Here is a 20,387-nt window from a genome sequence, read left to right as displayed (position 1 = left end):
AATTAATATCGACCGATCGTTTCGCCACTGACTGCTAATTTCACGCAAGTCTGCACAATGTAGGAGGTCTTTAAAGTGCTTTCACACGCGCACCCAAGTTCTTCGTGTATTTTCAGGTCTTGTATGTGATGTTGATTACCTAAATGCACAATAAAGTCACTGAAAAGTCACCACAATATGAAGTCGTGAAGACCTGACTAGTTAACCTACAGTTTATTCCTAGTCACTTTCTGCCTTCGGTTATGCAATATGTGTGGCTCAATTATAAAAAAAAACATACCAAAGGTGCACTTTTCAGTTTTTGGTTATGGCATCTGGGGCTCGATTATAAAAAAAATATACCAAAGGTTCACCAGTGGTTCCGTTTATCAATTCCCATTTTTTTACCACACCTGGATTTCAACCCAGCATAGCCGCCCACATAAATATGTTTTTTTTACCACCTGTTGCCGTTTTACTACAACAGATAGTGGCGATATATAATGGCGATATATTTCCAATTTGATTCAATAATTTTGTTGTTATGCAATACGTCTCACGTGACCTTGGTTATAGATTTTCGCATTTCCAATCCCCGAGGTACGCAGGCGGAATCGCCTCAAAGGTAGATGCAATTAACCTCAACTAAAAAAAAATTTGAAGTTCTTTAGTGGTCGAAATTTGCTGACACTTGCCTGATGGTAAATATTCTTTGGTAATCTATTGATTATGAACATGGCCGGGAAAATCTTTGAACATGTTGCGGCTATTCTCTGTTTCATCAACATTATATAAACATTTTTATCCTTTCCTAGTTTGCAAATTAGGGGTAAGCATTTGTTTCGGACACAAAATATTATTTAACATATTTCAACGATGTCAGAAAGTGTAGTGCAATTTCTGGATCAATTTATTCAAGGTATCTGGCATGCTGTCGATCGTTCACCGTATCTCCAGCAGTATTCTATTCCAAAGTTTAAATAGCGGTCATGGAAGAAATCTCTGTAGATCGAATTTGATCGAGTATATCATACAATTATGAATAGCATGCTTAATAAGGCAATGGCATGTAAATGTTCACCACATAATGTTTTCGTACATACGTGGTTGTCTTGTGTCTGTAATGATAGCTGTTAACTAGATTTTATGCCGTGGGAAAATGGTTTGCATTTATGACTAAAGCATTTAGTCCCAATTACGACGTTTGTAAAATGCGCGGGGAACCTAATCAATATTAATGAAGTTTAACACCACACTTATACCTGAAGCAATTCTTGCATAAGATTACAGTGGCTTCTGTCGGGAGTTGTACTTTGAAACTTGCGTTTGCGTCGTAGTAGTTGCAGGTTCAGTGAATTTCATAAAGCATAACCTTTATTTGTTTAGATTGTTTGGTCCAAAATTGCAATTGTTAGAACAGTTATATTTTTTACCATAACGACGAAGTGAAAAATGCGTCATTGCATCAGAGGTTTGGTTTTGGTATGGGTGTTGGTTGGTGAAACAGAATCTGGAAAAGGTGGCGGGAAAACTGCATCGAAGGTCGGACTCGCTGCGATTTCGGTAAGTTCCAAATTTATCTTATGCCAAGCTTTCATTCTGATGAAGTTATGCGTTTAACATTTATATTTAAAATATAAATAAACCAACCTACAAAACTTTATGCTGTAAATATGGTCAAGAAATTAAAATGAAGTTTCAAAAAGGAAATTTTAACTCTTTCCACTCCGAGCGTCTATATATAGACGATTTCGCGCATGCCGTAGAATCCAAGCGTCTATATATAGACGGTAAATGAAATCGTCATTGCGTCGCAATCGTAAGCCTTGGCCGCGCAAAAATACATTCATTTGAATGTACTAGGATGGAAAAACAGTTCCTTGCGTCAACAAAAGTCTATAATAATGTTTTGATGAATTTTGGTCAACATATATAACGCTAATTTTTTTGCAAATTTTGGGTGTTTTTTTGCACTGTTTTCACATATTTTGGTTGCAATACGACCAGCAACGCGCTGTAATAGTGAAAATAGGATCGGTACTGAAGTATAGAGATCGCTTGAACCCTCGGCATAAAAATTACGAGCGTGTTGAATGTCCACTGTGACGTCATAAAGCCTGCGAAGCAAATGCAAGATAATGGTTCTTGTGGTAGAAAAGGAATGAGTCGGCTAGATATTATTGTCCTGTAATTAATCAGCTTGTACATGAATCAAGAAAAACCTTGTACTGTGCAAAAACAGAAAGCAGTTTTGGCAAAACAGGTCCAAAATGCATTTGGAGGTAAAGTATGGCAAGTGGGGGGCATTTCTGAGACCAAACCACAAGAAAATGTTGTTACATGAATTGGTCCCAGTTGTAGTATCAGACCCAAATACCTTTTTTTGCATTACAATAAACATGGATATCACAAAGAAACCTTCATAACCACAACACATTTGAAAATGCAATCCAATTTCTCCATTCAAAGAAAGGTTTCGACAAGGTCAGTCGAGCAACTTCAGACTACAGCCAGAGGAGTTCAAAAGCAATTTATACAGTTGTCAAATATTCAGTGTGACATTATGTGTAAACAATTGCATGTAAAGTTTCACAACATGGTTGAATATTGTGTATAGTCTTCTTTTACTCTGTTTCTCTTCTTTCATTTCTTCATGGTTGTTTTTTGAAAAATACTAAAAAATGCATGATTTGCAAGGGTCTTTGTGGAAAAACTACACATGCTATCAGTGAAGTCAAAATTTTCCATAAAAGCACACTTGTAGTACTCCATTTGGTACAAATTTGAACTAATTTGAATAAAAAACAAGCTTGTGAGTATTTCGAATATATAGATGGTGAAACGAACACATGCGAATAGTATAACAAGACATTTTTGAAAATTTGAGAAATTTTTGAACAGGTTTTGACTTATTTTTGTAAATAGATGTTTGCATAATGCATACTACAGCACTACAAAGCCTGTGTACAAAAAAACCTCACAAGTAAGTTAGATATATACAAAGTTCAGAAAAATATTTTTTTGATTTTTCACCATATTTGAGAAAAAATGTGAAAATTCGATGGGCTGTTACATAAAAACAACTATCACTGGACAAGAATTGTAATTTTTCCCTGACCCTACATTACATTGGTGTGTTACACACCAAAAATCTAACTATTACACCTTACAATTGGGCCGTGAGTATTTCATTGGCAACCATACCCCAAAACAAGCAATTTTCACCAGTTTGGAAAAATTTGAAAAAGGTCCTATTGGTGAAAGCCATAAAATTATCGAACTACTGTTCGCAGCAAGCTGAAACTTGCCTAGATACAGCACGGGGGTTTACCCTTTCTTTTGCGATACTGGTAACCGCTTTAATTTATATATTCACGAAATGGGAAGTGTTTGAAAATTGTCATTTTTGCTCAAAAATCTCGGATTCTAGAGCCAGTTCAGCGAAAATGGTCCGGAGTGGAAAGAGTTAAAATGAAAAAAAAATCCAAACGGCAATTAATATTTACATCCAATAAAACGTAATTAACTACAACAAGTCAAATTAAACGCCCAGTATTTGCTAAAAATTTACAAAAAATTTTTAATCATCTTTAGCAAGCTGGATCATTAAATTCTGAACACGGACATTCAACATTACAAGCTGGGGATATTCATTTAGACGGAGTAAATGGAACTTTAATGCAAAACAATATCATGGCAAAGCTTAAACACGACCTTCTGTTGTTGAACGGATATGACAAGTCGGTACGACCAGTCCGAAATCACACAAGTAGTGTTTCGGTTGAAGTTGATTTTACCTACATACAAGTAAGTTATTTTCTACTGAATGAAAACACCTGGCAAACCATAATGGAAAATATATCACTCAGGTTTTACATTTAAACGAAAAAGATCAAATATTGAAAAGCAAATTGCGATCGAGATTAAGGTGGATTGATCAGTATTTGTCGTGGGATCCTCATGATTACAATGGAATAATAAGTAGTAAGTTTATATCGCGTCACTGTTTCATCCTTTGTCTTGCGGTTGATCTGTAATGTTTATAAAGAATATTATTTACTTTTATAAATAGATCAAAGGGAAAGTGCTTGTTAAATGTTGCATGTGAAAATAAAATGTATACCTATCGAAGAAAACTATATTTAAAAAACCGCAGAGTGCATACTTTGGCAAACAAGGCAGTATCGCCCCGCTATACGAAGCTCGTTGCTAGGCGACCTCAGCCCTCTATATCGGTCAAGTACTGCTACCTTGTGTACAAATATTCATTAAAAAAACACAATTAGGAATTCAAATTTGTCAGACGAAATAATAATTGCGTTTTGTACACTTTAGTTCGCCTTCCCGCAACTATGATATGGATGCCTGATATCGTTTGTCACGAAGAGATTGGAAACAGAGACTACACCCCACGCCTCCCATACGTTGACATCACACATAAGGGTGTAGTGAACTACTTCGAACCAACCTCATACGAAACTTCATGCAGCGTCAACATCGCATACTTCCCTTTTGATTACCAGGTTTGCTTCTGTCTGTTATCTGAAAAAAACGACGTCCTCGGACTAAAATCCAAATAATAAAACAAGTCAAGTTGGGGGGGAAATGTTTGGCAAAACGTTTTTCAAAATCTTACATCTTTGTTTTCAATTAGCATCGGACTTTTGGGGAATATTTATTTTTGGCAACGTTTTGGCCACTGAAAAGTCTTTTTTAAATAAACACTTTTCAACAAAAATGTATCCTCTGTTGCCTTTCTTCCACCATATATTTATAATGCAACCCGGTTGTCGACAGCTTTTAACCATTTCATTAATATTTATCTGATCTTTCCACGTTAGAAAACCAACCCATAATAGTTGTGATTCTTATAATTGCCAAGTTAATGTTTTACAATGTTACTGAGAACATAAATTTGAACAAAATGAAACGAAATGGGATTGTTGTATATTTGTAATGGAAATCTTGCATATATACTTTCCTCGTCATTATCACCACACTCACAGCTAATAAACTTTAGGTCTGCAACATGACGTTTACCTCATGGGTATTCCCCACCTCTAAACTGGACATCCAAGCCAAACGAACCAAGGAAGACATGCTGAAAGATATTCCCCTGTATTTTGTTAAAACAGGAGAGTGGATCTTGGACGATATCGAAGTTAAAAAAATGGTGATAATCACATGTAAAATATGGAAATATTAGAATACAAATTTCAAATTTCAAAAAAAAAAATAATCACAGCTTTCTTGATAGCGCAAAAAAGTGCACAGCTGTTCATGGAGTGTCGATAATTTCACGTGTTCATCTGTGTTTTAAACTCGACAACTTTATCCCATAAAATTGCCAAAAACTTAACTTACCATAAAAACACGCACGGACAACAGAATCTGGTTAATTTTTATTTTAAAATTTTAGGTTTAAATTTTTGTGCTACATTTTAGTCACAAAGCTTTGAGTCTCTGCTTGGAGCCCACGAGGATGAAGACGAGGAAGAGCATGAAGACCATGACGATGTTGATAAGATCATTGAGCAACAGTTCTTTTACATGAACCCACAGAAACTTGTAAAGTCGGTGGCAGAAAATCGTCATTCTGACCTACATTGGTAAGATCATAAACTCTAAACAACACAAGTATTAAATATTAATGTGCCGCAACCAGATTTTACGACAATTACATTTATGTGTGCGCAAAAGAGCCATTATAGTCAATGAGAGCTGCAGACAGGTGTACACACTGTTTCGACCTGTAAGGTCTCACCGTGACCGTTGCACATGCTAGCTGGTAGACTAGCAGGCACACAGATTTCCACTTTGTGGTACCTTTCAGTCAATCGTCGATATGTTGGGTACCAAACTAGGTACCAATCAACACAGATCAACCAGCTGCACTGATGAGACCTTACAGGTCGAAACAGTGTGTGCACTTGTCTGCAGCTTACATTTATGTGATTATTCAAAAAATGTAAAAAGCTACCTCGTTTTAGGTCTGAAGTCCAGTACGTTTACACGCTTCGCCGGAATTCATCTCTCTACATGCAGGTATGTGTGGTCAAACCAAGTTTACTATTTCCCGTTTAAGAAGTTAAAAGGGTGATTTTCCACTTGGTACAAGTTTTCATTAACACTATAAAACTGTGGATCATCGCTCCTAGTGTCAAACACATCCCATTGTAATCCACGTTAAACCGACAATTTAGAGCATTTCCTGCTGAGCACACGCACCAATATCGGGAAATCTATTGTTTTTAGAGTATGTTGTTTCCCGCCCTTTTACTTACAACAATCTCGCTCCTTGGTTTCTATCTGCCACCTGACAGTGGGGAGAGGATTGGATTGCAAATCACTATCATGTTGACGTTTATGGTAAGGTGTTACATGGCAAAGTTTCATGATATAAACACTTGTGTCTACACTGCTTGATTGTAGTGAACGTAAACGGAATTGATAGTTGAAGTTCACATCTTATTTTATGCGGGATTTTTGGCATTTTGCCACATTTACTGTTTAATGCAAGCAGCACATCGGTTTTTATTTCATTGTTGTACCGTGGGCCAACACCAAAAGTCATTATATGCTGGAATTGATGCCACATATTGTGTAAGCCTGTACAGTAAATCGTAATAACGCATGTATTATTTTTATGCATTATTGCTTTGATGTATTAGGCAGCATATAACTGCGGTTTAGGTTTTCCTGCTAACCGTCGGGGACATGTTTCCAGCATCAACCGGGCCTTACCTCGGACTTTATTTTGTCCTGTGCATGGCCATGTTGGGTCTGAACATTGCAATGACTGTTCTTGTTCTTAACGTGCACCACATGCCTTGTGCAGCAGTAATGCGTGGTCCAAATGACGAGGTAAACCAAATATTAGCTTTTAAATTCGCCTATACATTACATACTTTACATTGATTAAAATTTTTAGGCCATATAATTTCTGAATTACTTTTTACTTAAATACATACCTGGAATAATGTTTCTTTTGGTGACTGTTGTATTATAAAGGCGTAAGTTAAATTTTTAGTAAATGGAAGAAACATGATGTTTTAATACAGGGTGAATATTACGTTAAAATGAATGCCGTTCCTTTCTGGGTGAGAGCGAGTCTTTCCCTGAGTGGTCTTAACACAGAATTAACGGATTTCAAACTTACGGAAGAGGATATACGAGGAAAACTTAACAAACCGAAAAAGGTTTAAATAAATAACTTTGCCCTAATATCCTACATGACATATAAAGCAGTTTTGTAATATGATGAGATAATCATTTCAATGCCGAATTATCATTTACAGGTGGCACTCACTGACAAAGTAAAACCGATACTAAAAAAATACAAATCCTTTGCGCGTTCAAAAACTTTGGGGACAATTCAAATCGAAGGACTTGACCAAGAAAAAGGAAGAGTGAATAGAGGATTCGCTACAACGAAATCGCTTGATCAGCTGAAAATGGAAATGAGGAACAATGAATTCCAGACGGGGTCAAGGGTCAGATACAGAAGAAATTTCAACACAGAAAAGCTTGAAGACGTGGAAGAGGAACAAAATGATTTAAAGTTTAAACCCGGAAAAAGTAAGTTTTGCCCAGATATATGATTGCTGTACTGCACAGTCGTCGTAACTAAGACAAATGTAATACACGTCCTAATAATAATTAACTTTTGAAACGGGTTTGTTATGAATAGACAAAAACCTGCTTAAGTTGATTGGCGAAGCACTGGGCGACGAAAATGACACCGATGCAAATTTGCTTCGTGGCGCAAGTCAACGTATACAGGCGTCGAGACAAGATCTGGCAGATTCCACTAAGTATCTACGTTGCCAGTACGACGAACTCAAAGACGACAAACGCTCTGAAGCCATGCAAGAGAAATGGAAAGACATAGCACGAAAACTGGACAATGTCTCCATGCACGTTTATATATTTGTGCTGGTCGTACTTCATATCTGTATGCTCCTGGCTGTGTTTATTGGGTTTTAAAACATACAACACGAAACAACGGACATAACGATACTTTCCAGATGTACAAGTACTTACCACAAAGGCTGTATATAAGCTTATATATCCGCTAGCGGATTGATATGATTTCCACGTATGTCTTTTAATAAACATTATGAGGCAAAAGTGACGTCATGAGACTTTGCAAGTTTACAGGCGCAAAATTTACGGTCTATATCTGATAAAATCAATGTTGGTGATAATCATGTCAACTAAATCAGCAACAAAAAAGTTACTTTTGTAGATTTATACAACAGCATGTTGATTATTGTCGCGTGTAAGTGCCACAAGGTCATAGGTTACGGGTAAAACTCAACAGTATACTTATAAGTATAATTCCAAACAACTAAATAGTACAAGGGGTTAAAGGTTTTCCAAGTGTGGTTGCCTGTTTTTACTTGCCGGACGGATAAAGACTCCCAACTTAATCATCGACGTTGCTCATCCTTCTTCACTTTCCTGTATATGAAAGCAACTTCTCACCAGAATAGTTTTCAACATTTAGATTGCCAAAATGAAGTGTGTAAAAAACCTATGTAGATGTTTAGCAAAATAGTAACAATGCTGGCAGAACATACATTTACTTTAATGCTAATCATAGCGGTTTTGTCACGTTCTTGTGTCGTTTCTTTGCAATTGTTTACAACCTTTCCATTTAATTTCCATCACTGTTATACCCCTAAAATCCACTGTTCGGTATAACTGAATCCCATTTTTAAATCACCAAATCAAAGTGAAGCCGCATAGCAATGGAGTCGACTTCACCTTTGTTTTTTCTGTATTTGCTTTCGAACCTAAAGGTACTTTGGGAATAATGAAATATTGCGTATGGAAGGTGATACCTCGGATTTTATTTTTACAAAACAGAAGTTGCTTTATATCTGAACAGCAATGTTTCGAACGTGGTTGAAAGTTCCTCGAGGAAAAAAGCCTTGAGAAAAAGCGGTAAGAACAGGATGCAAAGAGGGGTACGATCACTATAATAACATATGCTGATAATTTATTTTGACTTACAGGCTTCAGAGAAGAGACAGTGATGATCAAGGTACTTTTTAATCGCTTTAATACATAACCGGTTTTGTGAAATTAAGGTTGATGCCACTAAATGTAAGAAAGTTTTGATCCGTATGCATTCAGTGCAATTTCAGCTTGAGTATAGACTACTATTATACTGAAACAAACTTGGTGATTAACTAAGTGAACCTAAACCGGCTTATGTTTTAAAAACTGCAGCAGCATCAACGCCTAAAAGGACAATAGAATTAATGGTTTACTGTAATTTTTCTTTAGATGAATCGTTTTAGTTCCATCGCGCTTCTTTTGGGTTTTATGATAGTTTCCATTGATCCAGTGGAATCATCTGCATGTGCGGCTGAGGGATGTTGGGGTGGTTGGTGGACTGGAAATCCATGGTGGGATATACCGTGGCCAACAATAAAAAACTCAAATATAGACACAAGTAACCAAAGAGGTTCGTTTAGATTCGACAACTTATTGCTATCTATTGCAAGGGTCCTTAGACTTTTTGGGTCGCACAAACTCAAATGATAGTCATAAAAATTACTTCTCCAGAATCTGTCTGCCTGTCAGTTTGTCACAGTCCATGCAATTAGTGAGTTAGTACAACTACTGATGATAATTACAGTTCGTGTTTTAAACGTCTGTTCAGCGTCCCTGCTTTGGCCTTCTTATTAAAGGTTATTAACTCCAAGTCTTCGCATCTACGAAACAATTGTTTTTAAGATATCTATTCAAAGAAAATGTAACATGTTTTGAGACTCTATATTCACCCGTCAAAGAATTTTTCACTGATAATATACAGCACTGGGATAGCCTACAGAACAATCACGAAGTTCTTCCGCCTATGCGCAGGGGAATTGCGATTCGATTGCAAGAATGAGAAAATTATCGTGGTCGTTTAAGCATTGAAGTGAAAATAATGGATTTATTCGTCAACCCAATTAAGGAAACATATTGCTTGCATGTAAAACGTATCTTTTATGTTTATTGCAAGTGATCTCTGCGTGGTTAGTTAACCAGCTAGGCGACACTAAGGCACCAAAGCTGCACTGATGAGACATCATAGTAAAAAATCGTGTGTCCTGTCTACAGAGTTCACCGACCACTATGGTTCATATGCTTCACTAGTTTTATTTCATACGGTTTTGTTCAACCTACATGACAACAGCGTACTTGGGAGTTAAACACATGACTTTTGACAAGGTAGTACATTAATTTGTAAATTACATTTATATTTTTTCCAGCATTTGAAGTGGAAATGATACTGGAAGAGATGATAGACATTCCTCTTTCTTAGACAAAAAACTCAATTACCAATACATGGGCGATAAAAAAGAAATTCGAAACAACATTCTTGTGGCATTGCATAAATAAACAAACAAATTGCATGTAATCACATTGAGTCGCGTGACAACTGTTTCGGGCAGGATTTGATGTGGAAAATGCTTGGTGCGTTAAATTCTAAACATGAAAATTAAAGCTATAAGTCAACAACTAGCACTGATACTGAACAGAGTGGAGTGTTTCAAACGTTTGCCTTGCCCATGCTTACTATCAGAATTATGGTTTGGATCTCATGTTAAATTGTTCAAGTAAAATGTTCAAGTTTTGAGTTGCGGAAGCTACGAGAATTTACAACAAACTTTTATTTGCAGTAGGAAGCTTAATATAAGCCATTTGTGCTGATTCATGCACAGAAGACAACTTTAAAATCGGCTTTAGACCAGTTTGTGGATCCACATATTCAGAATAACGAACTTCTCGAAAAACAATATACCCATGCTTTTTTGCTGCAGTTTGAGTATAGAATGACATTAAATCGGCCACAATATAATCGCAACCCGACTCCATAGCTAAACGGTAACAATAAACAGATAATTCACCAAACAAACCGAGCCGCCAGAACTTTGGATTCACTGAAACAATTCCTGCATTGTAAATTTTTTGACCATTGAAATTTGCATTCAGATCTTTTTTTATAAAATTCCCAAACCTGGTCCAAGATTGGAGATCTTCTGAACCTTTATCAAGTGACATGTTAAGCTTGCTTTCCTCCCGCAGAACTTTACACAAGGTGATGCATGCAAGTTTCCCTGAGGCTGTATGGAAACAACCTGCAGATGTTTTGTCTTTTAACGCCGATTTTATTCTTTCTTTGTAAATTTCTTCCACTTCTGATTGTTGGACTTGAAATATTTTCAACCTGGGTAAATTTGGCAGTTAATGTTTTTTCACCATTTGATTTACCACAAGCTGGTCTTCCGTATTCAGTGTACGAAAAGTAAATTCGCCTTTTTGGTAAGGTTTCATGTTATATGAGGAAGGATGCAGTGAGAAGTTAGTAAATACAACCTGTTACAACAAAACACGAAAAAGTTATACAAAACGCATTGATTACATTTTAGACACAGGAATAACAAAGCACAGATGAAAGTTCATCGCTTAAATTCTTGTCTTAAAGACGTTCTGCAATTAAATATTGTTAACATCCCCATCCTTGTATAGAAAAACAACTCCTTAGCTATTATAGAATTTTGCAACTGTTTTCTTTGCCTTTTGGATGATGTGATGTGAATTTAGCTACAATCGGATCCAATATTACCTGGGGTAGTTCATGATGTCAAAATCATCAGAAAATTTTCGTCTAGGCAATAATCCATGTGGTATTCATTGTTTCCATACTATCATTTGAAGATTTTTCAAAAAGTTTTTTTTACCCTTTATGTAGGACTTTAGGTTATATTGTCATAAATTAAATGTTAATAACAAGCCATCTTAAGTTTATTCCGATAACTAACGATGATGTCTGATATAATTTTTTTCTTTGGTACATACACAGTGAATGTACACAGCAGCATCATTTGTTGATTAGTTTTCTGTGCAGCTTTCGGGTATGTCGTAAATATCCTACATTACTGAGTTGTTTGGTATTATGGCGTCATCACCACCACCTAATGGTTAGACACATTTTTTACGCCGGAAAATGTAGGATGCCCATTTTTTACGCCGGTCGTTTTATTTAATTATGAAAAAATACAACGCACGTCTGGTCTCATTTAGGAAACATACAACATTAACCAAGGAAAGAAAGTTTCACAAAGCACCCGTTTTAAAAAGCACTAATTCATACAACAGAAAAAAGCAATCGACACGCTTCAGTGCGCGCCCCGAACGCTTGAGTAAAGTTGCCACAACATCAAACTAAAAAAAAAGGCGACTTCTCCTATCTAAACAATGCATTTTTTCGACGCAAGCGCCTTATGTGATGTCCTTTTCTCTTTAGCGCAAAAGGTTTACGATTTTTGGTCGCCGTTACTTTTCGTGCAGTTTTCTACATTTTTTAGTTGACGTAGAACCGAAAAACTTTGGATATATGTTTGTTGTAGATGTGCCTTTAGTTTTACGCAAAGTTGTCATGGCCGTGTCATATGCACTTTAATAAAAAATAGCAGATTTTGTCAAATAACAAACATTCTTGTTAAATGGCAAACGAAAAGCATTGCAACGTGGCACCAACGGAAGCATATTTTTTTTCATTTATTTCATGCTTGACCGCAAAAACTTAAAGGCGCCCGCGGACACTGTTTTGCTTCAGGAAAAGGGTGCACCAGGAGACAACAGTTACGAACCCTAGAGACGGTTGGCCGACAAAAGCTTTACACTTACTATGTTTGCTTTTGCTGATCACTGAACAAGTAAAGATTAGTTGTAATTAACTAAAAGACTTTTCCGTTTAGGGCTGCATAAAAAAAAACCTTCGAGAAAAAAAAGTTGACGTTCAAAATCAAAATGTCAACTTTATAATTATTGCGACACCACGCGGCAAAAATATTTTTACCGCTTTACCGCCAAGGGTTTTTTCAAAGCCTTAAACAGATATCAAGACGGACATCAGCTGAAAATTTGTATCGCCGGCCAAAGATGCACATGGTTAATATTCTGGCGTAAGTTTGTATGCAAAAAAACGTAAAGAAGAAAAAATCGTGCAAATGTCTATTCGCGTCAACACAATCACAAAGCACAGAAAAGAATTGACCCTGTTTCCCGCTTTTGACTTTCTTAATTATAACATTGGACGTAGCGTTTTAGAAAAAAAATCGTTATCTTTAGAACTCTGCATAATATTTAAAAAAAAAGATTCGAAGGAAAACTTCAAACAATTTACATAAAAGGGAACTGGTGACAATTTTGCATCGTTAAAGCAATTCGAATAATATTCGATATATTTTCGAGCTAAGCAGGTTTGTGGCCACCACTTCTACGTGATAGGAAAGTTTTTTAATGAACTCTAGAAGATTACGTCATATTTGGCAAGGCTGGGGATCGAAATTTACAAATGCTATTTCCCACAAAATTACACCCCCTGCTTTTACTATTTTTAGTTTTTTGTCCATTTGAGAGAAATTAGGGTTTTTACTGATAAATTTATCGTATTTTATATTGTCTTCGATTGAGAACGAACGATATTTGCGCTCATTTAACTGCGACATCTGCTGGTACAACAATCTGCAACGTTTCAGCCACTTGGGGTGGACAATCGGTCCTGGTAAGTGAATTTCAAGGCCGAATTGTCTGACGCATTTATACAGACCGGTGTCGAGTAACTCTTGGATAATCTGTAATATTGAAGATAATTTTTACATGCGAAGCAATCACATCGTTTTGAAACAAGTACTGGATAAGAATTACCTCATCTTCAAATCCTGCTCCTTCGGGGCTATCCGTGTCCACTTTTAAATAGTCCAAATATCGCCCGTTGTGTCCAAGTTCCTTTATCAGTGAACCTATCAATACACAATTAGAGCATTATCACATGAAACATAATTACGCATTTAGTTTACCTATAGTCTATTAATATCACATTAATAAACCGTAACAAAGTATAACAATGTCGTGGCAACAAACTTGGCAATGAAGTTTGGTCTGGTTTATGTTTCAAGCACAAACTGGTGTTTGCGAAGTACCTGCTTTAATCAGATTTTGAAATGCTTTGTTTTCACTTATTTTGTGGCAGCCACATCTAATTTTCTACAGTTATTGTTAGTTTTTCATACGTAAAGTCCGCATTTTCCATCCTTTAATCCCGTGGTCATTGTCTTGTTTACTGATTCCTATTTTGTGAAACACGACTCCAGAATCTCTTTTCAATCCGTCAATAAGTTCCATACCTACAAAATAAATATTTGTTACCACGGTTGTGATAAACACATGACATATAATTTTTTTCTTTCGTTTCTTATGTTTCACAATATACTCGTTGTTGAGAAAACGAAAATTTTGGATGAAAAAAAAAATGAAAAATATTGCATGGGAAATATAGCCAATACTGTTGTTTTATGAACGGCAGGCAGATGTACTGATGGCGTATTAGGTCACAACAATGGCCTTGTCTGCAGCTCACTATGCAAACTAAATTGTTGTAAAAACTTTAAATCTTGCTATAGACACGAGTTCGTTTCATGAATTTTGATTTTGGTATCCAAATATATCACTTTCGTGTAAAAAACACCTACTTGGATCAAACGAGTGAACTTCACATCCTTTCTTTGCCATTACGTCATCGAAGCTAAAGTCCTCCCCCACGCCGAATGAGTAAACCAAACAGCGGTTACCATCCGCAGTGTTTCCCTTCCAAAGCTGTGGCTCGTTGCACAACGGATAAGCTCCGTCTCCATACATCCAATCATTCGCAGTGCGGCCTCCAACTATTTCCTTGTTCGGACACTGGAACTGTAAAGGGATACAAAAAAAATTAGTGAATTAAAAATTAAAAAACAGACAATAATTAACCTGTGTTTTATAAACGTAATTCCACAAACGTTCAAACTCCTCCTCCGGTGGGGAATTCCCCGGTATCCCAAACTTTAAATTGGCTTCAGCTGAACAGAAAACACTATTATATGGCGAAATTAAAGTGATCGGTTCTCGAGTTGTTTGTAAGAGAGAATACGGCAACATTTGGCTTAAAATCTACTGTTAGCTATAAAATCCCTGCGCTATGCACACTTAAAGTACGTATGACACGGCCATGGCAACTTTGTGTAAAACTAAAGGTATATTTACAAAAAAACATATTTCCAAAGTGTTTTGGTTCTACGGCAACTAAAAAATGTAGAAAACTTCACGAAAAGTAGCGGCGTCGAAAAAAAAAACAGTTTTGCTGTGGCGACAGTGACTTCACACAAGGCGACTTGTTTCAAACTTTTTGTGTTGCCCTGTTTAATGCAAAACTATACTAAACCTGTTTTTATAATGTTTTCCATTCCTACGCATAAGGCTTGCTACCAGCACTCATACAATTAAAACCCCTTTTATGACGTCACGCAACAATAATCTCGCTTTCGCACGATTTCGTTTTCGTTTTTTTTAAAACGTAACTTTGATCAGCTGTATCTCAGAAACCAGTCTCCATATTAAGCTGCTGTTTCGCCAAAAATGTTATAAAACTATGATTATCTCTTAGTTTAATTATCAAAATGTTTTATTTTTCCGTGTTCAATGCAATTTAAGTATGTCAAGGAAAGCTCTTCGCCATTTGGTAAATTTAAAATTTCGATCCCTATCTAACTAGCTGAGATTTGTCAGAAAACTACACACCGCAAGTAATACAAGATTTACATGATTTTAGAACTGTGGTTCTAAACCATATTTTGTCGCGATTCCTTTACACCCCATTTACGTGTTCCCGTCAAGTTTGAATCAAAATACAGAAAACAATTGAGTTTTGTTTCTTTAACGAAGTTGCCGTGGAGTATAAAAGCAAAAACAGTGACGTAAGTGCTGGGAGAGAAAAGGGAATTGTTAAGATGGAATGCCAAAAGGAATCTCAGTGCATTAAAGTGAGCAAAGGGGCGGATGTAAGTACGAATGACAACAAAAGAAAACAATCAAAGCGAACAGGGGAGAAGAAGGAAAAATGAATCTAAAATCAGTCGTGTTGGACTTTTTGTTCATGGTATTTGAGATTATTTAGTTAATGCACATCAGAGAGATATTTGACTCAAGATCTAAGCTACTGAGTATGTAATATGAGTATCAACGTAACAACCGTTTTAAGCGTATTATTGAAACATTGTAATTAAAAATTTGAATGTAATTCTCATTTACATACTCAAAATTTAAGTCGAATTCTTGCAAAAAAATGTGTACTCGTCATTGACGAACGCATGAGATATGTTGTCATTCTACATTCACAGTAAGAGGTCACGCCTTACAAAAAACTGACGTATCCCTGGTTAAGACTACTGCTAGTAGAAGCGATTCGCTTTAATAAAAACAATACTTACGTTGTATTATATCTGGAAGAGACAAAGCATTTGCCACTGTTAATGTGCTGGCAACGGAGGCCAGTTTTGCATTTGGTTGGTAGCTGGGATCAAACGCTGTTACCTCTGCTAAAAAACAGCATGAATAGAAATCTGCCAAATTTCTTGGCAAGTTCACCTCGGTGTAGGAAACTTTTTACTAAAACTGACAATTTTGCTTCAAACGAGAGATTTATAATAGCGTAGCAAATCTACAACAACAAACAGGCAGCCATACACATTTCATGTGTTGTTTTGGGTTTTAAAATGAATATAATGAATACAAGTTAAGCTTTTACCATCACCAATAAGTTATTCTTAATTCGCATTTAAAAGCCTTTTCCTATCATGACATTGCGAAATGGTATAAATTTTGTTTATTCGCACTTTCCACCAAGAAATTAAAAAATATCTCACCTGTTTTGTTATATTGCCAAATCACACACATAATCCCCGACAGAACAAGCAATAATCCCAAGAAAAGCCTCAAATTTGTTCTGAACAAAGACATTTTACCTATTGCCTATTCAAGACTTTTACTGAGCAAAGACTACAAGAACTATCCTTATTATAAGTTTTATTTTAAAGCTTTTCTAGCGGGTGTGTGGCAAAGTACATCACAACCGTTAGGCACTGGCTTTACAAAATCACCTGGTTACTCTCATGTATCTTCCAACAAAGAGACGGTTTGGTGTTTCTTTTGTGCGCTATTAAGTTTCCGGCTGCCCGTTGCTCTGTTTGGGCATGCTATGATAAGGCTGTCATTTGATTGTTTAAATTCTTGCTTCAAAAGAAGAAATTTTGAATTCTAAATGCACTAAACATCGTTTGTTTTGGCTCAGTGTTCAATCAGAAAACAAATCATTTGGACAATTGACAAAGACACCGCCACATAAGTTTAAATGGTGATTTTGCAGAATCCCGCAAACACGGTATCGTGTAAAGTAGTGCGGTCGTGAAAGGGCTTCCAAGTAGTCGCTTGCCAACACTCGTTTTTACACATAATAAACGTTTTCTCAGTGGCAGCACGATTAGGTTTCAATTACCCGTTGTTCTGTCAGACGACGGGACGGATGCTGGCTTTAGAAAAAGCGTGACACGCTTGTCTTAAGGCTTGTCAAGCATTATGAATATTAACCTCCCACAAAATTCATTCCAAATTGCTTTGAATGATAAATACATTAAAAATCGTTTGCTGCTTCGTCATTTAAAAATCTGTGAAATAATTGCATAACACACTAAAATATCGGTTTTACACATTTCTGTTATGTTACATATCGGAAAGCTAAATCTACAAAATTGAGGACCAGAGTGAAGTTTTAAACACCAACTGTGTTAGTGCTCAGAATGAAACATTGTTTAAGAATGTCAAACTTTCATTCACAATAAGACTTTGCTGTGGTTGCACTCCCTCACGAACATGAATGGACTACCTAATCACCTAACGTCATAATTTGATTTGTGTAATCTGCAGACAGATGGCCGCTGTTTCGACCTAACAGTTCTCATCATTGCAGCTGGTGTGACTTTCAGACGACTTTGCTGACCAAACGGCCAAGCAAAGACTTCCACTTTGTGGTGACTATACAATCACCGCCATCCGTTGGGCACCAAACTAGGTGCAACCTTACGGAGAAAACAAGGCGGAAACACTATGGCCAAGCAAAGCTCAACCAATAGTGCCGTCAGGCCCCGTGTCACAATAATCATAAGATTAATTCATATTATTGGCTCCACTTTGCTTGTCATATTTTGAGTTTGCTTTGCACAAATTCATGGTATGCCTTCGGTACTCAACCATCATGGCAACTAAAACTATGCGTTTCCAAAGTTTATAAAACTCGTCTTTTCGAACAAAACCTGCACAATTACGATTTTGAATATCTTTAAATAAACAGGGAGACACAAAACTAACTAACACAAAAGAATTACAGCTTACACTAATCATTGTTAATTGTTATACCTTATAATAACCACAAAGCTTGTTCCGGCACGACAATTCACACAACTTTACTTTAAGTGTTACAAAAAGCGCGGGAGTTCCCTGAATTCCCCTTTACTTGATTTATATCCAGTGTTGCTCTAAAGCTAAGCAGGAAAGGAGATATTTTGGAGCCGGTCATTGGCCCATCAGTGTCTCGTGAGAGGGAGACGGAAAAGTGCAGGCGCTGCAAAATAAACAATCCACGTGCGGTAACATCATGTCTTCGAAACTAAAATATGAATTGACACAAAAGAAAACATTGTACCAGTGAGGAAAAATGAAACGTGAAAGATTGAAAATTTCGAAATGTGAACAAATATATAACTATGTGGTGCAAATAGTGATCGCATGTTCTTTTGCGGTACACTTGTACCAGCGACGGACAGCAGCTCTACCACTCAAGTGCACGCAAGTAAGCACCTGCAAAGCCCCACATGGCACGTGATCCCACGTTTGTTTCTAATTCAGTCTATTACATGTTCAATTCAATTATATCGCTGTGACATGACAATTTACTGAAATGTATTAAGTTTTTCGACGGCTTGACATTTGCTTCCACTGGTCTGATAATAAACTGTTTATTTGGATTTAACTGTTTTCAAATTATTCCTGCAAGGAGACATTCAGGCCTTTAGGCAAAAGCACTTATGGCTCTCCCAGATTCACTGCGTCTGCATCATGATTGCTTTTCCATGCTAACGATAACGTTTTTTTTTCTAAAAAGCGGAAAAAAGCGTCAATTCTTTCTGTGCTTTGTGATTGTGTCATTGACGCGAATAGACATTCGCACGATGTTTTCTTCTTTTACGATTTTTGCACACAAACTTACGCCAGAATATTTACCATGTGTATCTTTGTTTGGCCGGCGATACAAATTTTCAGCCTTGTCCGTCTTGTTATCTGTTTAAGGCTTTAAAAAAACCTTGGCGGTAAAGCAGTAAAATATTTTTGCCGCATGATGTCGCAGCTAACCTTGCTCAACCTCTTATTGAAAACATGGATTATTAATGTCCCGGTAATAAACACATTTTACTTGATATCGTCAGAGCTATGGCACAATTACTGGTAAAGGTGATTATTATAAACGTGTATTCTAAAGTCCGTGCTTCCATGTAAGGACTGCGATTGAGCTTATATAGGTGAAACCGGAAGAGCGTTGCAAATGCGGTTAAAAGAGCATCGCTGCGACGTTGCAACGAAGAATAGCCAGAGGACAGCACCTGGCAAAGCACGCTGCCACACTCGGCCAACGAGTTAACTTCGACAAGGTCCGAGTCCTAGAGAGGGAGGACGATCATACAAAACGTCTGTTCCTGGAGACACTCCACATTCACTAGAACGACCATTGAGTAAACGACAAGAAGCAATGTATGTACTTTCCAGCGGTTTACAACAACTTGTTGTGAGTGTTGCGTCCCGCTACACACCTAGTCACGTGACGATGCAAGCGGTGCCAATTTTATCTATTCCCTTTTTCTTCGTGTTTTTCTTACGTTTTTCTTTCGTTTTTAGTGTTTATGCGCTTGATGCAATTGACATAATCCTGAGAAAGTCTCGCCGGATGGCAGACGAAACGATGGTTTTCAATAAAACTTTAGAAACTTAAGTGCCAGAACAACAATTCTGATTAATTAGTATGCCTGGCAGCAAAAAAAAAATAGCAGTATAATCTTTACTTGTTCAGTGATCAGCAAATGTAAGCAAGTTACTGCGAAAAAAAGACTTAGGATTTGTTTTTGGATCGTTGTTAATCCTGTTCGGTATCATATGTGTGGTTTGGCAAAGCAACAAGTCATTGATACGTGAATTTTGTGTAGCATGTTTAGTTTTATTTGGGGCCAAGTTTATTTTACTTATCACCGAGTGTCATTTATTTGTTGCTTGGTTGATCTTTTGGTGACACGTCGCAATGCGTTTCGTTTCACATTTAACAGGACTTTTTGTTATATGACGAAAGCTGCTTTAATTAGGTATGTTTTCCCACCCACTGCAAACTGCGACAAATCACAATAAAAAGAAACGAAGCAAAATCAGCTCAAGCAATGCAACCCTTTTAGAGCCCAATGGTATACTGAGCAACACAAAAAATGTACAGC

At 36.8% G+C, this 20,387-nt stretch overlaps 2 protein-coding genes across 3 annotated transcripts; one reads left to right on the top strand and one right to left on the bottom strand.

The window, feature by feature from the left end:
* The first annotated feature begins 1,431 nt into the window (after positions 1 to 1,431).
* On the top strand, positions 1,432 to 7,965 carry LOC145907123 (uncharacterized). The gene is made up of 12 exons (XM_082994559.1): positions 1,432 to 1,542; positions 3,574 to 3,681; positions 3,858 to 3,963; positions 4,315 to 4,502; positions 5,000 to 5,152; positions 5,425 to 5,588; positions 5,970 to 6,024; positions 6,235 to 6,348; positions 6,673 to 6,843; positions 7,041 to 7,178; positions 7,278 to 7,557; positions 7,670 to 7,965. The coding sequence occupies exons 1-12, from the start codon at positions 1,432 to 1,434 to the stop codon at positions 7,963 to 7,965; spliced, it is 1,884 nt and encodes a 627-aa protein (XP_082850685.1).
* A 4,088-nt stretch (positions 7,966 to 12,053) lies between these two features.
* On the bottom strand, positions 12,054 to 16,893 carry LOC145905726 (putative methyltransferase-like protein 24). 2 transcript variants are annotated; one of them, XM_082992999.1, is made up of 7 exons: positions 16,725 to 16,893; positions 16,290 to 16,397; positions 14,794 to 14,882; positions 14,517 to 14,733; positions 14,058 to 14,171; positions 13,693 to 13,787; positions 12,054 to 13,619 (listed from the first exon to the last, which is right to left on the bottom strand). In XM_082992999.1, the coding sequence occupies exons 1-7, from the start codon at positions 16,816 to 16,818 to the stop codon at positions 13,305 to 13,307; spliced, it is 1,032 nt and encodes a 343-aa protein (XP_082849125.1). In that variant the 5' UTR covers positions 16,819 to 16,893; the 3' UTR covers positions 12,054 to 13,304. The 2 variants fall into 2 exon arrangements, with proteins under 2 accessions (XP_082849125.1, XP_082849126.1); XM_082993000.1 differs by having other exon boundaries at positions 16,290 to 16,394.
* Positions 16,894 to 20,387: the final 3,494 nt, after the last annotated feature.

Source organism: Ascidia mentula, chromosome 6 (assembly GCF_947561715.1).
Source record: "Ascidia mentula chromosome 6, kaAscMent1.1, whole genome shotgun sequence".
Classification (NCBI taxonomy): domain Eukaryota; kingdom Metazoa; phylum Chordata; class Ascidiacea; order Phlebobranchia; family Ascidiidae; genus Ascidia; species Ascidia mentula.
The sequence above is the reverse complement of the archived record's forward strand: the minus strand, read 5'-3'. Positions and strand labels throughout refer to the sequence as shown.

Coding starts and splice junctions, on each gene's coding strand:
- LOC145907123 (XM_082994559.1), top strand. CDS start 1,432: ATGCGTCATTGCATCAGAGGTTTGGTTTTGGTATGGGTGTTGGTTGGT. Junction 5,153..5,424: donor ATATCGAAGTTAAAAAAATG/GTGATAATCACA, acceptor GCTACATTTTAG/TCACAAAGCTTTGAGTCTCT. Junction 6,844..7,040: donor TGCGTGGTCCAAATGACGAG/GTAAACCAAATA, acceptor GTTTTAATACAG/GGTGAATATTACGTTAAAAT.
- LOC145905726 (XM_082992999.1), bottom strand. CDS start 16,818: ATGTCTTTGTTCAGAACAAATTTGAGGCTTTTCTTGGGATTATTGCTT. Junction 14,883..16,289: donor TCTTCCAGATATAATACAAC/GTAAGTATTGTT, acceptor TTTTCTGTTCAG/CTGAAGCCAATTTAAAGTTT. Junction 14,172..14,516: donor AGTTCACTCGTTTGATCCAA/GTAGGTGTTTTT, acceptor TTTATTTTGTAG/GTATGGAACTTATTGACGGA.